The sequence below is a fragment of the Crotalus tigris genome, unplaced genomic scaffold (genome assembly GCF_016545835.1).
Source record: "Crotalus tigris isolate CLP2741 ecotype Arizona unplaced genomic scaffold, ASM1654583v1 scf7180000018432.44079421565:4894166, whole genome shotgun sequence".
Classification (NCBI taxonomy): Eukaryota; Metazoa; Chordata; class Lepidosauria; order Squamata; family Viperidae; genus Crotalus; species Crotalus tigris.
The window spans coordinates 1,678,310-1,699,176 of record NW_024096999.1 but is presented as its reverse complement, the minus strand read 5'-3'; the positions used below and the strand labels follow the sequence as shown (position 1 = coordinate 1,699,176).

Here is a 20,867-nt window from a genome sequence, read left to right as displayed (position 1 = left end):
CATTGGGAGTTGAAGTCCACATGCCTTAAAATGGTCAAGGTTGAGAAACACTGGTCTACCACTTTCTCCCCTGCCGCCTTAAAAGCTAGACCAGTGGTTCTCAACCTTTCTAATGCCGCGACCCCATAATACAGTTCCCCATGTTGTGGTGACCCCCAACCACTTATACATCACCGGGTGCCAGGGGCGTGGCCAAAGAAAAGGGGGGAAAAAATGGCGGACAGCCTTGTTTGGCGACCCCCGTGAAATGGTCGTTCGACCCCAAATGGGGTCCCGGCCCACAGGTTGAGAACCACTGAGCTAGACAAAAAGAGAAAAAAAGGCCGGAATAAACAGTGGTTTCATAAAACTGTCCGACGCGGTGCATTTCAATCTGTCTTTGCAGCAAGCCGAGATTCCAGCCCAGTCATGAGGTCGAGTAGCACCCTGCCTGCCCCGCAGCCTAGTAGCGCCCCTCCTACCCCAACGCGACTCACCGGAGCCAGCAGTGACACTGAGGAAGAGGAGCGTGGAGACCTGATTCAGTTTTATAATAATGTCTACACAGACCGGATCAAAGACTTTGCCCTGAAGTACTCCTCAGCCAATGGAGTAAGTAACCCTTTTTGCCTTCCTTCTTGCAAATAGTTAAGCTGCTACCTGTCTGATTAACAACTGGAGACACTCAGGTTGTCCTGCCATTATAATATTTTGCTTTTTTTAAAAAAATAATAATAATTTGGGGGGAGGGTATGTGCGTGGATATTGACTTGTGATCTGGGCAGAAACTGGGAATTAAAAGAAGAGGACTCTCTTAAACCTAAATCTGTTGCAAAAAATAAATCTTAAAGACGAATAAAGCCAAATCATCTGCCTTTACAACAAAAGGGAACCATCTTGTATTTGACACGGGGAATTCTTGTATCCCGTAGGCTAAGTTTTTAAAACTGATAACTCTGAAAACTTGTTACAATTCTCATAATAGAACATCCAAATTGCTCAGGACCATTAATGTAAAAAACCAAGTGGATGTCTTGTGGTGCTTTAAGTTGCCAAATGCATTCTGCTCTCTTTTTTTGTGCTTGCTTGCGAACTACACGCATCTTATTGCTCTTCTGCATCAGACTGATGTCCCTCCCTTGTCTCCGTATCCCTTTGTGAGAACCGGCTCTCCACGCAGAATCCAGCTGTCTCAAAACCACCCAATTTACATTTCCCCCCACAAAAACGAATGTGCAACTTCTCGGCGTGAGAAAATATTCTACTATTTTAGCAGCAGCCCATCTAAGGTAAGAGCTGCTGTTGGATCCCTCAGTGGTGCTATTACCCATTAACTATTTTGAAATCTTATATGTCATTTTAATAAATCAGTAACTTACATCAGTGTTTCCCAAACTTGACAATTTTAAGGCATGTGGACTTCAACTCCCAGAATTCCACAGCCAGCGTTGCTGGCTGTGGAATTCTGGGAGTTGAAGTCCACATGCCTTAAAATTGTCAAGTTTGGGAAACACTGACTTACATGATTTAGCAAACTGTATGTCCTTTTTCTTTCTAAATATTCATGGCTGACTAGATTGCCAATGAACGTCATTATTTATATGACACACACACGGAGGGAAAATATTTGGAAGACAAAATGCAAAGTTTTGTTTCTCAATCATATTATTCAAGTATTTAATATTTTTCCAAGGCTGTATTTGTCAGGGTGAATGTTGATTGGAGCCTCTTTAAAAATGAGTCCAGTGATTGAGACAAAAAAGGCACTATTTGAACGGTGGGGATTTGAGATGTAATCTTGAAATATTAATTTACGGCGTAGGGACCTGAAGCAACCTCAGCCATGTTGCTTAACAGGGTTTACAAGTACCGAAGTTCAACATGATGTCAGTAGTTTAAACAAGCAACAAAGAGATTAGTATTTGCAGATGGATTTTCAGGAGGAGGGGGGAAATGACCAGTTTTTCTTGCTCGTTGCATGTTTCAGAGACTTGAAGAGATTAACAGCATGATTAGAACTGGTGAGACCTCCACGAAAAAGAGGGGCATCGTCTTAGAGGAGGGGGCAGAATCACCAGCCAAGCGCATGTGCCTGGAAAACCACACTGCCCTTCTGAGAAGGTTACAAGATGTGGCAAACGACAGGGTCTCTCACTGATGTCAAAGACTCACCGAGAATTTTTTTTTAATGGCTATCTGGACTTGGACCAGTAATAATAGAAGCTGTGACTTCCACATCTCCAAAGCACTTTGGGGGCAGAAATGAGGTCCTTTTTTTTTTAATCTGATGCTCCTGACATCAAAAAGAGGAATCTTCTGCATACACACACACGCACACACCACTGACGTCTTCTGCTCAAAGACAGTCGGAAAGTTTGAGAAGGAGGATTTCCTGCCAGTCACGCTGCGAGTCACACCAGCTTTGCTTGGATGTATCCCATCGATGGATGTTTACATCCTTTTTAATTTATTTGGTAGAAGGGGTTGGTTTTAAACTCAGAACTGGAAGACCAGTACGTTTTTACATTAGCCCATTAACATTTCTTCCTTTTTTTAGCTAATTGGATCTCATCCAGTGTCATGTTTAGAATCGGCAGTATTTTAACAATGGATTTGGAAATGAGGCAGTCAGCAGTGATAGAATCAGTTCTCTGACTAATTACCTGACCCAGTTTCGAACTGCTGTGAACCTCCTTTTAAATGAGGAGTGAAGATTCTAGCACATTTGTTAAAGCACACTGGAGACAGACCAGAAATTGAAATGGAGGGGAGGATGGGAGGATTTAAGCCTCCCCTCCCCTCCCTTCTCCTTTCCTTCTATGCCGTTCAGGTGATACAGGAATATTATGTATATATACTACACTTTCATTATATTTTAGCTCTGCAATGTTTCAAGTCATCTATCAGCAAGTAGCACTTCACTAGTTCCCAAAATATTTTGAAATGCAAATTAAGAGTTTTGCAACCTTGGCAATGGCACTTTTGAAATATATATACATATATATTTTAAATAGCAAACCCTAAGATGAAAAGCTGTGTTAAACTGCTTGAATTATATTTATTCTGGAAGTGCACAGAAGTCATACTGAACTCTTGTGTATGTTAAGACAGGACTGCTAGCCTTCCCAGCTTCTTAGCTTTATCGTGGCAGTTGGTTAGTTCTTCCCGCTGGTCTTTTTCAAAACGGCTAGCCATCCTGGATTATCGGTGCAGCTTTTTGGTCCATTGCAGCGTTTAACTGCTTTAAATGGAGGTCAGGAAGAATGATGTAGAACATGAAAAAAAAACACCTATTCTTATTGAACCGGCCCCCACCTAGCCTGGCTGTCTATTTGTGATAACAATGGTTCACTAGCATGCAATAAAACCATTTCCTAGCCTTAGGGATGCTGTGGATTAAATCCAAGACTCTCTGCATGCAAAGAATGTGTACTCCGCCAGTGGACTGCGGCTTTCATATGGTTCCTAATAGATGCTGAAAAATTCCATTTTTTTTTTACCCCATAAAAGATCAAATGTGTGTGTAGAGAAGTGAAAAATGGTGTTTGGGCAATTGGACAATCACTTTGAAGACTGATAACGATCCTGTTCAGTATCGCAAGTGTTGTGCAGAGCTTTATGGCCTGGATTGCATTTGGAACAGATCTGTGCTGCTCTTAAAATTGCTCCAAGAGGATCTCAATGTAGACATTGGAGGAAGGATTTTAGCTTTATGAAATGATTGACTGGACATAAATCAAGGCAGGGACAGGGTCATGAAATAGGACATCTTTGGGTGCCGGTAAGTTCAGCCCATTTGTGTGATTGATAAGTTTTATAAAGGAACAAAACCAAAAAGGTCTGATTTCAAAAACAAAAAAAAACCCAGCTAATTCAGCCTTCAGGCACTATCAGCAGTTCTGTTTCTTGCTAGCCTAGCTTCTCCAAAGAGGAAAAAAAGAATTGTGTCCCGTAGATTAAGCCATAGTTAAACACTGTGAAATCTTTCCTGCATTTAGTAGGCTTTGCATTCAAAATTCCCATCCAGTCATTCTTGCATCAAGATACACTTAAATTTACCTATTGATACCCTTATACAAATGGTGTATTTCCTGATTTAACAGAATGGGGGCATTATAGAAGCCCTTTTCTGTTAAATGGCCTGTTAACTTGAGGTTTTACTATAATTGGCAAATCAGAATTCCAAAGAACTTGTACTTAATTTGCAAATATTTTACCCAAAGAAGAAAACTACAACACAGTCTTTCTGCCATGATTGGTCTTTATTTTATTTTTTTTTAAGATGTCACTATTAACACATTAGTCAAGCCATCTCAAGCATGATTCCTAAGTCAACCTATGCTAGGTTCTCTTTAAGATTTTATTAAAACCAAGAACTCTAAAGGATTTCGATTCTTTTTTCATTAAAAACCCTCACCTTTCCTGACTAATGTACTATTTAGGGCTGCCTCTAATATTACTTCCACACATCTTTAGGCTGTTTGAGTTAAGATGCATGCAACTATCACAATGGGAAGAGTTCTCTACTGAAGTCTCTCTTTGCAGTAAAATCTTTCCTCCTGTATGATTCTTGCAGGCAATTGGGTTGTAGCCCTAAAGATTATGGGACAAGTGATGTTAGGAGCAGCCAGTAATGGCAACATCTGTAAAGGAGAAAAGGGGGAAAAAAAATAAATCGGTACACACCATACATAATCAGTCTCGGCCTTTCTGCCCCTAAAAGGGCTAGAAGGAATTGGAACCAAGTATTTACAAATTCCACATCCTAATATATTTACAATAGAAACCAATGCATTTAAAAGTTTTTAAATATAGTTATTTTACTCTGCTATATTAGTTTACACAAACACAGATTATCTCTGGAATGAGTTTTTTCTGGCCTGATTCTTTACATTAAAAAAACAAAACTTTAAAAAGGAACCCATTGAAAACCTCAAGCTACATTTGACTCCTGAGCCCTTCATTTACCCACACGCGACGGGCTTCCCTACAGAAGCCCGGCCTTATAAAAACCGACTTGCCAGCTGCAATTAAAACCCACGTAAAACATCAAGAAGAGCCCAAGTAACCCAAGGACAGGGTTCCTTTAGCTAGCATTTTACTCTTTTTACTAATCCAAAGTCAAGAAGGAGAACCACAGTTTTCGCTGTTGGGCTCTGTTTATGTTCCTCCTTCCAGTCAAAAGTGTTGGGAGTGTTTTCATCCTTTTCGGTAGCTAAGTAGGAAGAGTCTTGTCTTCTTTGCTGAACGGCTGAACGGAGCCTGGCTTCACCCAGGATAGGCCGGAGACTTGCATGTTCTTGCCTTGCTGGTCATCTCCTTTCTTCTAGGAGGAAACGTAAAAATGGGGGGGGGGAAAGCAGCTTTTGTTGCGAACTTGGTCATTTTGTCGTCTTTGGCAAGTTCTTTTGTCTTCTAAAGAAACCTACACCCCCACCCACCCACCCACCCTGAAAGAGACTTGCCCATCCTTGCTCAGTTGAGTAATCCACAATGCAGCTGAATCCTAAAAGAGTTAAATGCTTTAATACAGTAGTTCTCAACCTGTGGGTTGGGACCCCATTTGGGGTCGAATGACCATTTCACGGAGGTCGCCAAACAACGCAGTCCGCCATTTTTCCCCCTTTTTCTTAGCTGTGCTGCTCCCTTTTATTCTATTGGCTTTTGAAAGCCAAGAGACTCTCTTGAATAGAGTCTAATTCTATTGGCTTTCAAAAGCCAATAGGAATTGTCCAGGCTGTCTCTGCCCTGCTGAGCCCGCCAAAAGTCCCATTCTGCAAACGGTGCTGCACCAGTTGAGTAGTCCTCGACTTACGACCAGCTGAGTAGTCCTCGACTTACGACCAGTTGGGGGTCGCGGCATTAAAAAGGTTGAGAACCACTGCTTTTTTTAACGTCTCTGCACTTCAGTATCAAAATATAGTTTAAATCAGGGATGCTCAACCTTGGCAGCTTTAAGACTTGTGGACTTCAGCTCCCAGAATTCCCCAGCCATCTAAGAGCTGTGGACCTCAATTCCCAGAATTCCCCAGCCAACTTTAAGAGCTGTGGACTTGGGAGTTGGAGTCCACAAGTCTTGAGGTTGCTAAAGTTGGGCACCCCTCGATGTGCAGCCATGTGCTTTTCTAGCCATTGTTTCATCCTATCCAGTGTGCAAAGATGTACAACCCACCCCCACACACAAACAACACTGTCTCTTATCTCACAACAAGGCTACGCAAGGACCTTTTCAGCGTAAGGAGCTTGCCTCAGTTTCTTTCGATGCAATAGCACGTATTTCTTCCCGTTCCTTTTTACCCATTTCTATAAAATAAGATATATCTTTCTTCCATACCTTCTGAGTCAACATCTTCTCTCTCACTTCATTGTGTATAGCTGGATTCCAGGGAGAAAAGCTGCAAGACGCAAGCAAAATGTCAGCCAGGCTTCCCACGTTTTCAAAGCTAAAGGCAGAACATCTATTTAATGGAAATACAGTAACCCAGCAGAGGTAAAACATGAAAATTAAATAACCACTCTCCTAAGCACGTCTACTGGACATTTACAATGTCTTAAGAATTAAGAACTTGGCAACATTTTTTTGGGTGCCACACAGGACATCTATGAATGTAATTTATTGGGTGGGAAAAAACCCTCCAGTTTGCATGGGCTTGTAAACAATAGAGAGCCTAAATCTACATCGGGTTAAGAGAAACACAGGAAGTTCTCGTTTAGCGGCAAAATGGAATTAGTAACTTGGCCATTACAGTCCTAGTTCAGCTTCCCTTGCTTTACAGAGCTGTGGAGGTCGTAACTGCAAGGACAGTCACAACATTACTTTTCCATCACCGCCGTAGCTGAACCGTCAACTGAGGCTCTTGCTAAATTCGAACTGACTGTACTTGGTCCCAAACAACATCATGTGACTTGATCACTACTCTTAAGCTACCTAATTGCATGGGGGTCTTCAATTTTGGGGGGATCAAATAGGTGACTGCTGCATAATTTTACACTGTCGACCACTTTGCTCTTGAAGAGTTGAATATCTTTTTCATACCTAAGAAGAGAAAGAGAAAGAATGCATCGTAGAACGCTCCTGGAAGGAATGGACGCTTTCTATCAAATGTCTTAAAAAAAAAAACAACAACCCATAAGCAGATTTACTGCGCATTTTACCCACCACAAAATTTGTTTTATATAAACATAATACCCAGAAATCTGAAGGTTCTGTTTGACAGGATTAAAAAAAAAAGGCATAACTATACATTACCGTGGTTAGTGGAAATAAACCAGTGACATTTGGCTTCAGGCATTTTATAGGTCATTAAGAAAAAACTATACTCAAAAATAATCTATATGATGAACTGCAGCTTTCAGAGAAGTTTCTAACCTCCCCCCCCCCCGAAGAAAAAGAACTTACAGCACAGCAGATTCAGGGTTGAGAGGGCTGGTTGTGTCAATCTTGTAGAAAACTCGGCGCGCGTACATCAGTATTTGCCATATGTGATTATGATTGCGCCTGTAGGAGAAAGAAACGCAGGTAAGAGGCCTTGTCAAAGGCCCATCTTTCTCTGCTCAATACCGAGGTTCTAGACCAGTGGTTCTCAACCTTTCTAATGCCGCGACCCCATAATACAGTTCCCCATGTTGTGGTGACCCCCAACCACTTATACATCAGCGGGTGCCAGGGGCATGGCCAAAGAAAAGGGGGAAAAATGGCGGACAGCCTTGTTTGGCGACCCCCGTGAAATGGTCGTTCAACCCCAAATGGAGTCCCGACCCACAGGTTGAGAACCACTGGTCTAGACCCATCCCATCCCTCTCACCTCCATTTGGCAAATGCTCTCTTCACGTCCAGTTCACCTGAGACAGGATCCACCAGCGGGTGGAAAATGGGAAGATCAAAAATCAAGCGCTGGGGGGGGGGGGAAGAGAGAAAAACACTGATGTCAAACATGGCAGATTGGTTTACGAAGTCCACTCAAGTTTCCTTCCTTCGTCAGAGGAAAGGTTTTTGTGTGCGTGACACAATAAACAATTATTAGGTGCAAGGGTCGTGTTGCACATTGGCTGTTAAGAGCCCTTTTGGACTGTTTTTGAGCCTTTAAGAAATGTGCTGTCTGAAGATTTGAAAGGCCAGGATCGTTAGCCATCATCAAAGAGGAAATCTATCCATGTGCTTACTAAGAGTCCAGAACAGTTTGATGGCATATATAACCAATCAATCAATGTCAACCCTAGAGACTAAAATTTCTCAGCAGGCTACTGTGCTGCCTTTCGCTAAATGTCAACCCGGTCAGGCATTAACTAGTTTCCTAGACAAGTGCACTCTTGAGCAGATTGCGATCAAATCCACAAATTTGCATTTTTGTGGTTTGTGAGTAAACACAAACTCGAGGAGTTCTTAAGAGTTTGGGAATTGATCCCAGATTTTCCTTAGGGTGTGGAGAAAAGAGGCAGGAATACTTTACAGTCGTCTTGGGCGAGATGGGCAGCGTGATAGATAAGCCAAAATAAGTCTTATCCCTCATTTCCTGGAAAATGAGGGATAAGACTTATTTTCAGATAGATAGATAGATAGATAGATAGATAGATAGATAGATAGATAGATAGATAGATAGATAGACAGACAGACAGACAGACAGACTGACTGACTGACTGACTGACTGACTGACGCAGGCAGGCAAGGGCAGGCAGACAGACAGACAGGAGAGGGGTAGAGATAGATGATTGATAGGCAGACTGACAGACAGGAGAGGGGTAGAGATAGATGATTGATAGGCAGACAGACAGACAGACAGAGGCAGGCAGGCAGACGGACAGACAGAGACAGGCAGACAGGAGAGGGGTAGAGATAGATGACTGATAGGCAGACAGACAGATAGAGGCAGGCAGGCAGACGGACAGACAGGAGAGGGGTAGAGATAGATGATTGATAGATAGGCAGACAGAAAATATTTTTAAAAACTCAGTAGCTTCTACCAACCCCAATCCCTTGGAGAGCTATTCAGCAGGGCCAGGAGGATTATCCTTGACTTTCTTTCAAGTTGAGCTCAGCTCCTGGTTTCCCCATACATACTGCTTTCTCCCATAATAGATTCTGTCTTCCCAATTTAGCCCACAACCCTGTGGATTCCTGATGGCTTCCTTCCAAGTAGAAACCTGCTTATCTCATCTTAAGGTCAACCAGATACTGCCACCTGCTATGATGTATCCTAGTTGTATTAATAGGAAGATCGCCAATAAACTGAAGCAGCCGCTCCCTGGAGCCCTGCCTGCACCCTGGCAACTGGGACATTGGTGTCCTGGTATTCCTTTTTAATTGTATCTCTAATTTAAATAGCCTGAGCCACTGCGCCCAAAATTTCTTCCATGCAAATATATTTACTCTTCCAGTGAATCGAATTTCAATTTATTTATTTATTTATTTATGAGACTTATATACCGCTTTAAGTGCAAGCACTCTCTAAGCGGTGTACACCAGTAAGCAATGTATATATATATTTACATTGCCCCCAACAATCTGGGTCCTCATTTTACCTACCCCGGAAGGATGGAAGGCTGAGTCAACCTTGAGCCGGTGAGATTTGAACCGCTGACCTGCTGAACACAGTCAGCTAAAGTGGCCTGCAGGACTGCACTCTAACTGCTGCGCCACCTCGGCTCATCTTAATTAAATTAAATGCTTAATTAAAGCATAAGTGCGTCTCACAAATCCTGAATTACTTTTTTAAAAGTTTAATTCCACAAGACGACTATGCAATAATTGGGTCACGAGTTGAGTTACAGTATTTTTTTTTTAAAGTTTAGATGCATTATTGTCCCAAACTCTTCTAATTATATTTTTAAGTTCTTCATGTTTTACATGTGGCTTGGTTCTTGCCCGATATTGCTCTAAATTAAAAAGTATTTAATTTTCCCAGCAAAGAAGTTCCAGGAACCTGAAGACATGTTGACAATAACTTCGCTGCCATAAACGTCTCCGAGTCTGGCTGGATTACTTGGTCCCTTGAGATCTGCCAGAGTCAACCCAGAAATGGTAAACAAGGCAGTACTGTAAGCTCAGGAACTAAGGGGAAAAAACTACAATGCATTTCATTGTTACGCAATGCAAGAAGGAAGGTAAGTGGCTGCCATCTGTTGTGGGTGACTTCAAAATATTCTCATTAATAGGTTTGGACTTGGCCCCACCGGAAAAGCCAGAACTGTTACAGGTAACTATGAGTTTTAAAATTCACGCCGTGTGACGATAAAAGACAGAGAATATCCAGAATCTTTTGGCAGATTGCAATAAATCCACCAGGATTTCTGACTCTTAATAATTAAATGCAGAAAAATAACATTTGTCCTTTTGCCCACCTTAAGATGAAGAACGTGCCAAATAAACAAGGATAGATTTCTTTTTAATACTTTGAACAAATTCCTGAACTGAGAATGCTTTTAAGTCTCAGGAAGGATTAACCAGTTAGTTTCTGGATTGGGAATCTTAAGGCTTTCAATAGAATAGCGGCCTAATCTTAACTATATTCATGCGCTCAGATACAGGATCACGGGTTCAAATCTCACCTCAGCCACCAATTTACCAAACTGGCCTAGCTTAGGTAAGCCATTATTTCTATGTCTCCAATATCTAATTATTTATTTAGGTAATGTAGAGTATATATGTAGCCCACTCCCTTATTGAGCATTGCCAAGTGTTTTATAAACAGGAAAACATTTGACGCAGATAGCTTATTCGCCTGCTTCCTAAATAAAGTTACAGCTTGGAAAGACTATTGCTTGTCTCCTATTTATCTATTCTACTGAAAGATCAGCTCCACCAGATTTTCCCTTCTTCAGATGCCACCCAACATCATTTATTGATGCACAAAAGTGAGTACTCTGTCACATCTCCACTCTCCTCAAAGTTTCCAGTCCGCTTCTTTAGAAGCCGTGATTACGTTTTAAGAATTGTTACCCGGGTTTAATCCCCAAATCACCTCATTTTTCCTCCTCTTCCCTCTGCAATCCTTTTTCCTTTTATGCTGTGTCATTCAGCATGGAAACACATACAGAGGTGTCCTTTTCAAGAGCCAGAGATAAGCCGATTTCAACATTTCTTTGGCCAAAGAATAGTAATAGTAGTAAAGTTGGAAGGGACCTTGGAGGTCATCTAGTCCAACCCCTGCTCAGGCAGGAAGCCCTACACCATTTCGGACAAATGGCTGCCCAGTCTCTTCTTAAAAACTTCCAGTGTTGGAGCATTTACTGCTTCTGGAGGTCGGCTGTTCCACTGGTTAATTGTTCTGACTGCCAGGAAGTTTCTCCTTAGTTCTAGGTTGCTTCTCTCCTTGCTTAGTTTCTATCCGTTGCTTCTTGTCCTGCCTTCAGGTGCTTTGGAAAATAGCTTGACTCCCTCTTCTTTGTGTCAGCCCCTGAGATATTGGAACACTGCTATCATGTCCCCCCTTGTCCTTCTCTTCGTTAAACTAGACATTCCCAATTCTAGCAACCGTTCCTTATATGTTTTAGCCTCCAGTCCCCTAATCATCTTTGTTGCTCTTCTCTGTACTCTTTCTAGAGTCAGGACAGGACACTGCCCGTCAATAAAGAATACAATAAACGCAAGCATTCTTCCTGTATCTTTCAACTGAGACAACATGAATATTGAGGCTGGTCAGGGAGAGACGTTCAAGTAATATTCTGGATTCATCCCACAGGGGCTACTTACTGGGCAATCTCCATCAGGATAATTGTCAGGGATGTAGATTGTAAACTTAAACACACCGTCCTGGTATAGCCCGTGTCTTATGAATATTACTCCAAACCACACTGTTCACAAAAAAAAAAAGGAGGTCAGAAAATGAGCCACTGAAATAACTGTGTTAAGGTGGGAAACAGACCAGGAATATCAGACTTACTTAATGCGGACTGATAAGAAGGTTGAACATAGACTCCCGGCAGCTTTTGCTTCACAACTAAAGTACTGAAATAAAAGGCACAATTAGGATTTGGAGGGCGTTCAAAAAAAATTTTTTTTCAACTACACCTTCCTGAGAATAAAGCCACTATTTGCATTTTTTTTTTAAGAAACTTCTTCCTAGGAGCCAAAGGCACACAGATGTTACCTTCTGCTCATCTGCTACAGCAAATCTAGAGTGGAATTTCTCAGTGTTGGCACTGTGAACTTGTGTGGATTCCAACTCCCAGGACGTCAACATCCCCAAGGCCGGTTGGGGGAATTCTGGGAGTTGAGGTCCACATATTTTCAAGGTGCCAATGCTGAGAAAACACTGCTATAGGGTATACAGAGGTCACTATTAACCAGGATATACTTTCAGCACTAGGGGCCCAGTTACCCAAAGCATTAACTGAGATAGATAGGAGAACTTTGTGAATCCGGCTTTGAGGACTCAACAAAGTGAGCATAAAAAGCAGGCGTGCCAAGAAAATCTGAAGTTCAGCATGGAAATAAGGAATGAAAATGACTGCAGAGAAAAATAAAGCGATGTTTTTTCCTAAAGCATGCAGGCTCGTTGGAAACTAACCAGGTCTGCTTCTGATGGACAGTACTTGCCAAGCTTGAGTTCCATGAAGGAACAAGAGTTTTAGCATAGCTACTCTTCCTACCGGTATCTGCCTCGTTTAGCTGAGAACAGACTAGAGGAGAAAATCTTGTTTTCCTGCCCAGCCCATAATATTTTGCACGAAACACCAGAGGAGTAACAAGAACGGTGGCAGGAGACAAACAATTTCAAAGTCCTTTGTAACCCCTTTGCCTGATACAGAAGGATGATTTATGACATTTCTGATTTCTTTTTTTAAACTTTTGGGAGCAGATTACATCATGTAATCCTGTTGCAGCTGGAGGACACCCAATGCTTTCTTGACGAGGGCGATTGGTGAGAACAAGAGGGAGTTCTGTTCCCAGCACAGCAGCAGAATCTGACCCAGCCATCGAGTTAACAGAAGCGGGAGGAGCGCATTTTGCCAAACCAAGACAAAAAGATTTCATAAATAAGATTCTGATTAGCTAAAATGCACGTCTGTTCAACTGAACAAAGCTAGTCGAGAAACCTAGCTTTTTTTCACTGACCACACAGGGTCAAGGCCTGTATGGATTCACATTTACTCAATAGGCCAGCTCATAATTTTCAGATAGGTTAATAAAAGAGTAATTTTGCAAGCAAAGCCAAGAACACGTTGACCTGGAAACGAATTTCTTAAAATGGGCCAACTCGCAGTCTTTCTTAAGCCAACGATGGCGGCAACAAAGACACAACAAAAGCAGAGGGCAGCCTTCATCTATTCTAGTTCGTTGTTACCTGGCAGCCCATCTTAAAATAAACTTATTTATATAAAAAGTATAAGGGCTTATGTCATGGGGGGAAATTACTCTGATGCATTCTTTGTTAGCGGCATATTCAGAAATCGCTTTTCAGTAGGGATTGGAACTTCTGCTGCTCAATTCCTTCTCTTTTTCAATTACATACTTAGGATACACGTTAGCAGATGATCAAAGAAAAGACCATGTGGATTTTATCTTAATTATCTATAAGAGATTTTCCCAGTCGGATCACACGCCCTCCCTCCCTTCCTGGAGAACGTATAATTTTGAGTCAGTCCAACCTTTTTTCTGTGCTGCCTTGAATTCTGGAAGATAAATCTAACAGATGAAGGAGATTTGCTATACATCTTTCAAAGGAGACCTTTCTGGAGTGGACATCCGCCCACTGGAGGCTAAAGAGCGTTGGTTATTATTATTAAAAGTGTATGCTGCCCAACTCTCAACAATCCTGAGCAGCCTTCCCTAAACTATGAACTATCCTGCAGCCCTTCCAACAGAAGCGATGGGCTGAGCAGTGAGATCTGAGCCAGATTTGATCTGCCTAGGACACTCGCTCATTTGCCTTGTCTCACTTCCACCTTTTTTTTGATGACAACCCCGCCGAATGCAAAACAGAGATTCAACCTAACAATTATCCAGCTGCATTTTGGGCAGCTAAGGGCAGCATGAGAAATTTTCCCTTGTCGGTCTTGAACCGGCAGATGGGGACCCCTAAAATAAAATGCAGTGTTAGCAATCGCTGATCTATCAGATCCCTGGCTTTTCGAGAACTCCGCGAAAGTCTTCCAACTCTTCAGAGATCTGCCCATCGACTCCAGAGAGAAAAATCAAGCTCCGGGAAATTGCCCCGATTCACCCACTATTAAAGCAACTGCAACACGCAAACTCGGCAATGGGGTGTTTCTTCCTAGACAAAAATGATCCCATGACAAATTAAGCAACCAAGTAACCACTGCACGCTGCCTTGGAAGACGGACATACTATTCTGCCAGCAGGGAATATTCCAAATAGAAAGGTCCGTAGGAGGCGTGGGTTCCATTTGTAGACTGAGCTGACAGGGCAGGGGAAGCAGGCTTGGTGATTGGCAGGACATTTTTGGGAATAGAAGGCAGCTGTTTCTTGGGAGCGGAGCGTGGAGGAGGACTCGTCTTCAGCTCGCCAACCAGAGTCTTCTCTTCCGTTTCCGGCTTCTGCAGGAGGGAGGCAAAATAGGAAAGTCAAACTCCAGTTGCACCTGGAACGCAGGAGTGAACCCCGTTCAATCTCACTCCCGTAGCAATTGAGCGGATTTGCATCCAGCTTGTCCCAAACGATTCTAAGACTTATATCAAACAAATTCACTAACTACGGCCAAATATAGGACTGTTAACTAAACAAGACACCCGAGTCGACTTTTAATAAGGTCGCTATCAACCTAACTGCTTTCCCAGATCCTTTTTTTAAAACTCCTGCCTAGTTCTAAAGCAGGAGTTGAAGTCCACAAGTCATAAAAGGGCCAAGTTTGAAGACCCCTGTTCTAAAGGACGGGAAAAGCCCAAAGAAGCAAATTCTCCTTTAAGATCATTGTGGGATTATAGGATTGAAGAGTCTCTTTTTTTATTATTATTCTTTCTACTTAATTACACGGGAATTACAGTTTTTAAAATTACTGAAGTTTATAGCTCGGGAGAGGTGAAAGCAACCAAAAAAAAAAAATAGCACATACTCTACCTTGCGTGTAGAATTTGCAGACATGCTCCAGAAAGGGTTCATAACGTGTAGCCCAAAACACCAGATGGAATTGTACTATACTTCCCAAGTGTCCGACTTTCTACAGTTACTTTCTAACCTGGAAACAGGAAAGTGAAGTTAATGACTCGGTTCCCCGTAGCTCTAGTCAAGAGAGGTATTCTTAGTTTAATTATATGTTTTAACTCTTTAACTCTCCAACATTTCACACAGAACGAACCTCATCAAACATACAAATATGAGTTAATAGAACTCGGCTAGCTTTTTTGGCAAACTCACATTCCCAATCCCTTTTTGGAAATACAACAAATATGCTGGAAACAAAATTGCTGCTGGAGAAAATTGGCCAGCTAAGGAGGGACGCTTGCAACAGTCTGGAACAGGAGATGAGACATAAAGTCAAGGAGATAAGTCATGGTCATAAGTCAAGGATTGCCTGTATATCTAATACTACAGGAAAGGTAGGATCAGTATCCATTGCTCAGAATTTTCCTTTTCATGGATGTTTTTTTCAGAACTGATTCCCATCATTTAAAAAAACAATAGAGCTAAACTGAAAGCTAAAGAGAAATTCCAGATGTGCTTAGCTAGCAAGCAGTGTTTCTCAACCTTGACAATTTTAAGGCATGTGGACTTCAAGTCCCAGAATTCCACAGCCAGCAATGCTGGCTGTGGAATTCTGGGAGTTGAAGTCCACATGCCTTAAAACTGTCAAGGTTGAGAAACACTGATAGAGGCTTGCATGCTAAGCCAATGCTTTCCTGCATGAATCACAAGTGGCTGACTTTATAAAATGTTGTCAAAAAAGGTATCAGAATGACAAAAATGCTACAGGATTTTGCTTAGTTTACAGGATGGATTGAACTCAAGTATCACATAGTCATTAACATCCTGGTTTCCGAAATCAGATTCCAGCAGATTTGGTTGAGGCTAATTTTTTGTTGTTGTTGTTGTTGTTGTTGCTAACGTGTTCTTAATTATCTTTAATAACAAAGAAGTAAATGTGGTTTTCCCCGCCCTCTCCCTGGAATGTATTTGTGTTATTCAGAAGTCATGGACCCAATACCATCTTCAGGAGATGTGATCTCACCTAAAGAGCACGTAAAACAAAAATAGGCCAGCTAAGGAACAAACAGCAGGTTAGACTTGTCTGCCCACTCCGTTGTAAATGCCAGCACACCTTTTTCTGAACACCTAATGACTTCCTGTGGCTCCTATTGCCTCTGAAAGGCTGTGGATACTTTTGTTCCTCCATCCTCAAATTATCTGATTAAGAAATAGAAGGAGGTGTACGACTTCAACCAAATTTAAGACTGCCGCACAAAAATAGAAGCAGAAATGGGTTGGATGAAGAAGTCCTGTTCAGGGTTTCACAAAGAGATAAATCCCAGAGGGGGGCAGTCGACAGAGAAAAAGGAAAGAGTTTCAGAAATAGGAGGGGGGGGGGGAAATCTATTGTAAAAAGAGAGATGCAGAACTACAGATCTAGGATTATGATTAAGCAGTGAACTTATTCTTTACGTCCAAGAAAAATCCTTGCCTTAGTAGACAGAATTCCTTCCCACCTCTGGCTCTTCCTGTCCATAAGGCCTACCAAGTCATATACAATGTCAGGGGCAGCCAAGAACCAGGAATGGCCTTGCAGAAGAATCCAGAGAAGCCATCATAAACATGTTTAGTCAAGAAATCGGGAAGTGATTTAAGGAGAGCCCCGCAAGGCCAAATTCCAAAGATCTATTTGGTTTTCCGCTGCAACCAACCAGATGCCTACAGGAAACGCACTGGGAGAAAATAATAACTGTTGCTGAACTTTATACAATCTCATCAACTCTACACCGTCCCAAAACAATGTACTGTATTTTATGTGCTAATCCATTTCTACATGCGAAAATTCTTCTGCTGGCTGCAGGAAGACGCAGTTTTATAGGAAGCTTCAAGCCGAAAAAGTTGTCTACCATAATGTTTAAGCAGGAATTCTTACCCTCTCTCTCTCTCCACACAGGTAAACCCTCGACTTACAACAGTTGTTTTAGGGACCATTCAAGGTTATAACAGCACTGGAACTTACAACCGTTGTAGTATCCCCCTGGACACGTGATCAGAATTCAGCCGCTTTGGCAACTGACTCATATTTATGACGGTCGCAGTGTTCCGGGGTCGTGTGATCCCCTTTTGCGAACTTCTGACAAGCCAAGTCAATTGGGGAGCCAGATTCATTTAACAACTGTGTTACTAACGGTTGTTAGTATTAGTTAGAATACTAATACTAACAACCGTTAGTTAATTCTAACTAACTAGAATTAGTTAGAATTACTTTAGCAATTCACAGAACGAGAAAGGCTGTAAAATGGGGCAAAACTCACTTAACTGTCTCACTTAGCAACATAAATTTCAGGCTCAATTGTGGCCATAAGTTGAGGACTACCTGTATAAATCTAAAAGCCTATAGGGCGAAGCTTTTTATAAACCTTCTAAAGAAATAATCTTCCTTTGCACCAGTTCTCACTCTTTTTTTAACCAGAGCCAGTCCCAGAAATATCTATTCTATAAGTTAAATCAGCTGGAGATTATACGATTTAAAATGGGAACTATGGGAAAGGCTGGTCTAGCTAAATGTTTGGTGTCACAGCATCTTTTTGTTTGTTTGTTTCCAATCTCAAGTTTGCCACCTGTTTGCTAACATTCCTCCTCTCGTGTCTAAAACCCGAAAGAAGTACACCGGAGTTAAAAGCATTTTTTTTTTTTTTTTACAAAGTCCAGCTCAGGAGCAAAAATCACCTTTTTAAGCCGAGGCTTTGCACTGCAGCAGGATACAAAGGTAATACATAATGTTTTAACCACGGCTAGGTCACAATGGAGGGCCATAAACCACAGATGATTAAAACCCAATGACTAATTAACTTGTACATATAAACCAAAGGGGAAAAAATCAACTTTCTGGACTTCAAATGACATTTGACACTTCCTCTTTATACCAATAGGAGGAAAAAGGAGGGTCCTTTTCTGAAGTCCAGTTTCAACGTTTTGCAAGTCACGGTTAGCCAGGGAGGGCTGCAATAACCTGCCTGCCCTCATATAACAGACGGCAAACACACAATACATTGATGAAGGGGTTGACTAGAAACCAAGAGACGGTCAGCACGAAAGCCAGTTGGGTGATTTTGGATCAGCTGCTCTCTCTCACTCTCGGCTCAGCCCACCTCACAGGGTTGTTGATAGGGCGAGTGAATTGGGCCGCCCTATACATTTTCTTAATAAATAAAATCAAAATTAATTTAGAAAGTGGGTAAAAATATAACAACACTCCATAGGTGGAAAAAAAACAACAACAAATCCAGACTAAATATCTGGCTGATTGTGTGACCAACTATGACATAATAATCTGTTATACCCATCATGACTACAGTCCTCCAGGCAACAGCTAAAGGACTCCTTCAATATTTGAACATTTTGAATTTATTGGACCTACAACCACCAACCCCTCCCCCCACATACACACACACACACCCTTTTTAGAACTTCTTATATCCTTAGTCACTAGCTCCATAAGTCTTAGGTCCTGGGTCAGGACTTCAATTATTAAGTTTTCAGCAGCCTGAGATTGTAAATCTAGCTACAGTTTACTCCTAATATTTTGGCTAACTATGCCCTGAAACATAATAATAATAATAGTTCATAACCATATTATAATACGTTGCCTGTAAGTTGGGCGGTGTGGCTTTGGGCGAGTTTCTCTCTCTCAGCCTAACCCACCTAACAAGGCTGTTGTGTATAAATGCATATACATACATACACAGCACATATACATACATACACATCACATATACATACACGCACACACACATGCTGGGTGGTTATGTTATTTATATTATATTTTTATCCTCCGTGTGGGTATGTCTCGCCCACATATATGTCTCTCTGTGTGTGTATGTATGTATGTATGTATGTATGTATATATGTATGTATATATGTATGTATATATATATATGTGTGTGTGTGTGTGTGTGTGTGTATGTATCTGTATATTTGTGTGTCTGTGTATATAAATATATATATATATATATATATACACACACACATATATGTTTTCTGAGGTTTTCACGGGTGTTTGTATGTAGGTCTTTGGTTGTTCGGGTTTTCTCCCGCGTAAAATTGGAAGTGTCTTGGCGACGTTTCGACGAAGTCCCATTCGTCATCTTCAGGCTGGTGTTTTCAGCTTCACGAAGCTGAAAACACCAGCCTGAAGATGATGAATGGGACTTCGTCGAAACGTCGCCAAGACACTTCCAATTTTACGCGGTAGAAAACCCGAACAACCAAAGACCTACACACACATATATGAATATATATATACACATATACACACACACTATGTATATATACACGCAGATATATACATATACATGAGAGACAGATATAGAGAGGAGATATATAGATATATCCTCTCTATTTACATACACACACACACACACACATACACACACACACACTTGAGAGAGAGAGAGGGAGGGAGGGAGGATAAGCAGCTCCTGTCAAGGGAGAGAAGCAGGAGCCTCACCCTCAGGGCAGGCAGATGCTCAACAGGTGAACCTCTTCCCCCCCCCCCCGCCCTTCTCCTCCCTTGCCAGGCAGCGCTTCACCGGGCGAACCGCCGCCTGCCAGGCGCGGAGCGTGGCCGGTCGCCCTCCCGGGCTGCCCCTGGAGGCCGCGGGCAGGCAGGCCCTGCTGCTGCCGCCGCCTCTCCTCCACCCCGCCCGCCCTGGAAGTCCGCCAAGTGAAGCTGGACGCCAGCAACCCGACCTGGCGAAGGGCAGCCTGCCAGACGCCGGCCAGCCCAGCCGGGCCCGGCGCTTCTCCCCGCTCAGCCCGCCGCCGCCCGCCCCCCGAGCCCCCCGCGCACCTTCAGCCTGGGGGGCGCAGAGCCTCGGCGCCGCATCCGCGCAGGCCGGCTGTCAGCGCGAACGAACGCGCGCCCGCTCCCGATGGAAGGGCGGGGGAAGTTTGGCCCTCGCCGGGCACCGTCGCGCAAGCCCGGGCGCGCATGCGCAGCCTGCGCCGGCGCCCTCCTACCGCGACCTGCCTCCGCTCGCGGCCCGGCCTCCCCCAAATCGTCGCCGCGGCGTGACCCTCACCTTGACCGGCCCCGCTGGCGCCCTGCCCGCCTCGCCACCCCCATCTGGATGCTCCCGATGATCTCGGCCGAGGCTCTTTGGCAGGGAGGGGACGCGGCGATTGGCCAGCCTCTGCCTCAGCCCCGCCCCTCGTCACAGCCGCTTTTGTGACTTCCGCGGCAGCCTCCACGAGCGGTTGGGGAGGCCGCGGCCCCCGTTGCTAAGGGGAGGAGCCCGGCGTCTCCCACCGGGGCATCCGCATTGGATGGCGCAGCTGGCCATTGGAGAGAAGGCCACCAATCGTGCCACCGCGGGGAAATGACTTGCCAGAGGCGGGGGGAGAGAGGGGTGATTAGCCAATGAAAGCGTTCGGGCTGAACAGAGCGAGACGTTGATTGGTGAACCAGAAGAGGAGGAGCTGAGGGGATGGAACTACATATCCCACCATCCTTGGCGCTGGTTGGCGGAGACGCTTCCTCACGCCTGAAGGATCCCCTCCCCGCAAATTAATTACCGTTTCGAAATGGCGGGAAAATGTTTGCAGCCGGGGTGGTGGTGGATGAGGGTGGCTCGTTCTTTAATTTCGGGACGTTTCTTCACCAGGCCGGGGGGTCTCCTCGGCGCTTGTGGCGTCTTGGCCCGGTTCTCTTCTGCTTGTGCGGGCGGTCCTCGACTTATGGCCACAATTTATTCAGAATTATTCTTCTCGGCCGATAAAACAGGAGCCAGGCTGAGGAAACTCC

At 43.3% G+C, this 20,867-nt stretch overlaps 2 protein-coding genes across 11 annotated transcripts in view; one reads left to right on the top strand and one right to left on the bottom strand.

Annotated features, from left to right (window-relative positions):
• RBL2 (RB transcriptional corepressor like 2) overlaps positions 1-10,731 on the top strand; it is a 31,563-nt gene extending 20,832 nt beyond the window's left edge. For 3 of the 6 annotated variants that reach the window (XM_039352400.1, XM_039352398.1, XM_039352401.1), the window contains 3 exons: positions 386-591; positions 1,104-1,268; positions 1,967-2,137. In XM_039352400.1, coding sequence (XP_039208334.1) covers positions 386-591; positions 1,104-1,268; positions 1,967-2,137 — 542 coding nt within the window. Of the gene's footprint in view, positions 1-385; positions 592-1,103; positions 1,269-1,966; positions 4,633-9,881 lie in introns of those variants that run through there. The other 3 variants (XR_005557791.1, XR_005557790.1, XM_039352397.1) reach the window with 3 other exon arrangements.
• Positions 4,221-20,317, bottom strand: LOC120312112 (AKT interacting protein). Of its 5 annotated transcripts, none has more exons than XM_039352403.1 (10): positions 20,146-20,317; positions 14,996-15,113; positions 14,267-14,475; positions 11,859-11,923; positions 11,669-11,769; positions 7,785-7,873; positions 7,379-7,477; positions 6,908-7,015; positions 6,314-6,374; positions 4,221-5,305 (listed from the first exon to the last, which is right to left on the bottom strand). In XM_039352403.1, exons 2-10 carry the CDS (start codon positions 15,035-15,037, stop codon positions 5,195-5,197), a joined length of 885 nt encoding a protein of 294 aa, XP_039208337.1. In that variant the 5' UTR covers positions 15,038-15,113; positions 20,146-20,317; the 3' UTR covers positions 4,221-5,194. The 5 variants fall into 5 exon arrangements, with proteins under 5 accessions (XP_039208337.1, XP_039208336.1, XP_039208338.1 ...); XM_039352402.1 differs by lacking the exon at positions 20,146-20,317 and adding an exon at positions 19,914-20,069; XM_039352404.1 differs by lacking the exon at positions 20,146-20,317 and adding an exon at positions 19,914-20,069 and having other exon boundaries at positions 4,223-5,302.
• Between the last annotated feature and the right edge of the window lie 550 nt (positions 20,318-20,867).

Bases quoted from the DNA above. Each gene is read 5' to 3' on its own strand.
- LOC120312112 (XM_039352403.1), bottom strand. From the start codon at position 15,037: ATGAACCCTTTCTGGAGCATGTCTGCAAATTCTACACGCAAG. The intron at 7,478-7,784 runs GTGAGAGGGATG...TTTCTCCTACAG, and splicing joins AGAGCATTTGCCAAATGGAG to GCGCAATCATAATCACATAT. The intron at 5,306-6,313 runs GTATGGAAGAAA...GTTTCCTCCTAG, and splicing joins AGAAGATGTTGACTCAGAAG to AAGAAAGGAGATGACCAGCA.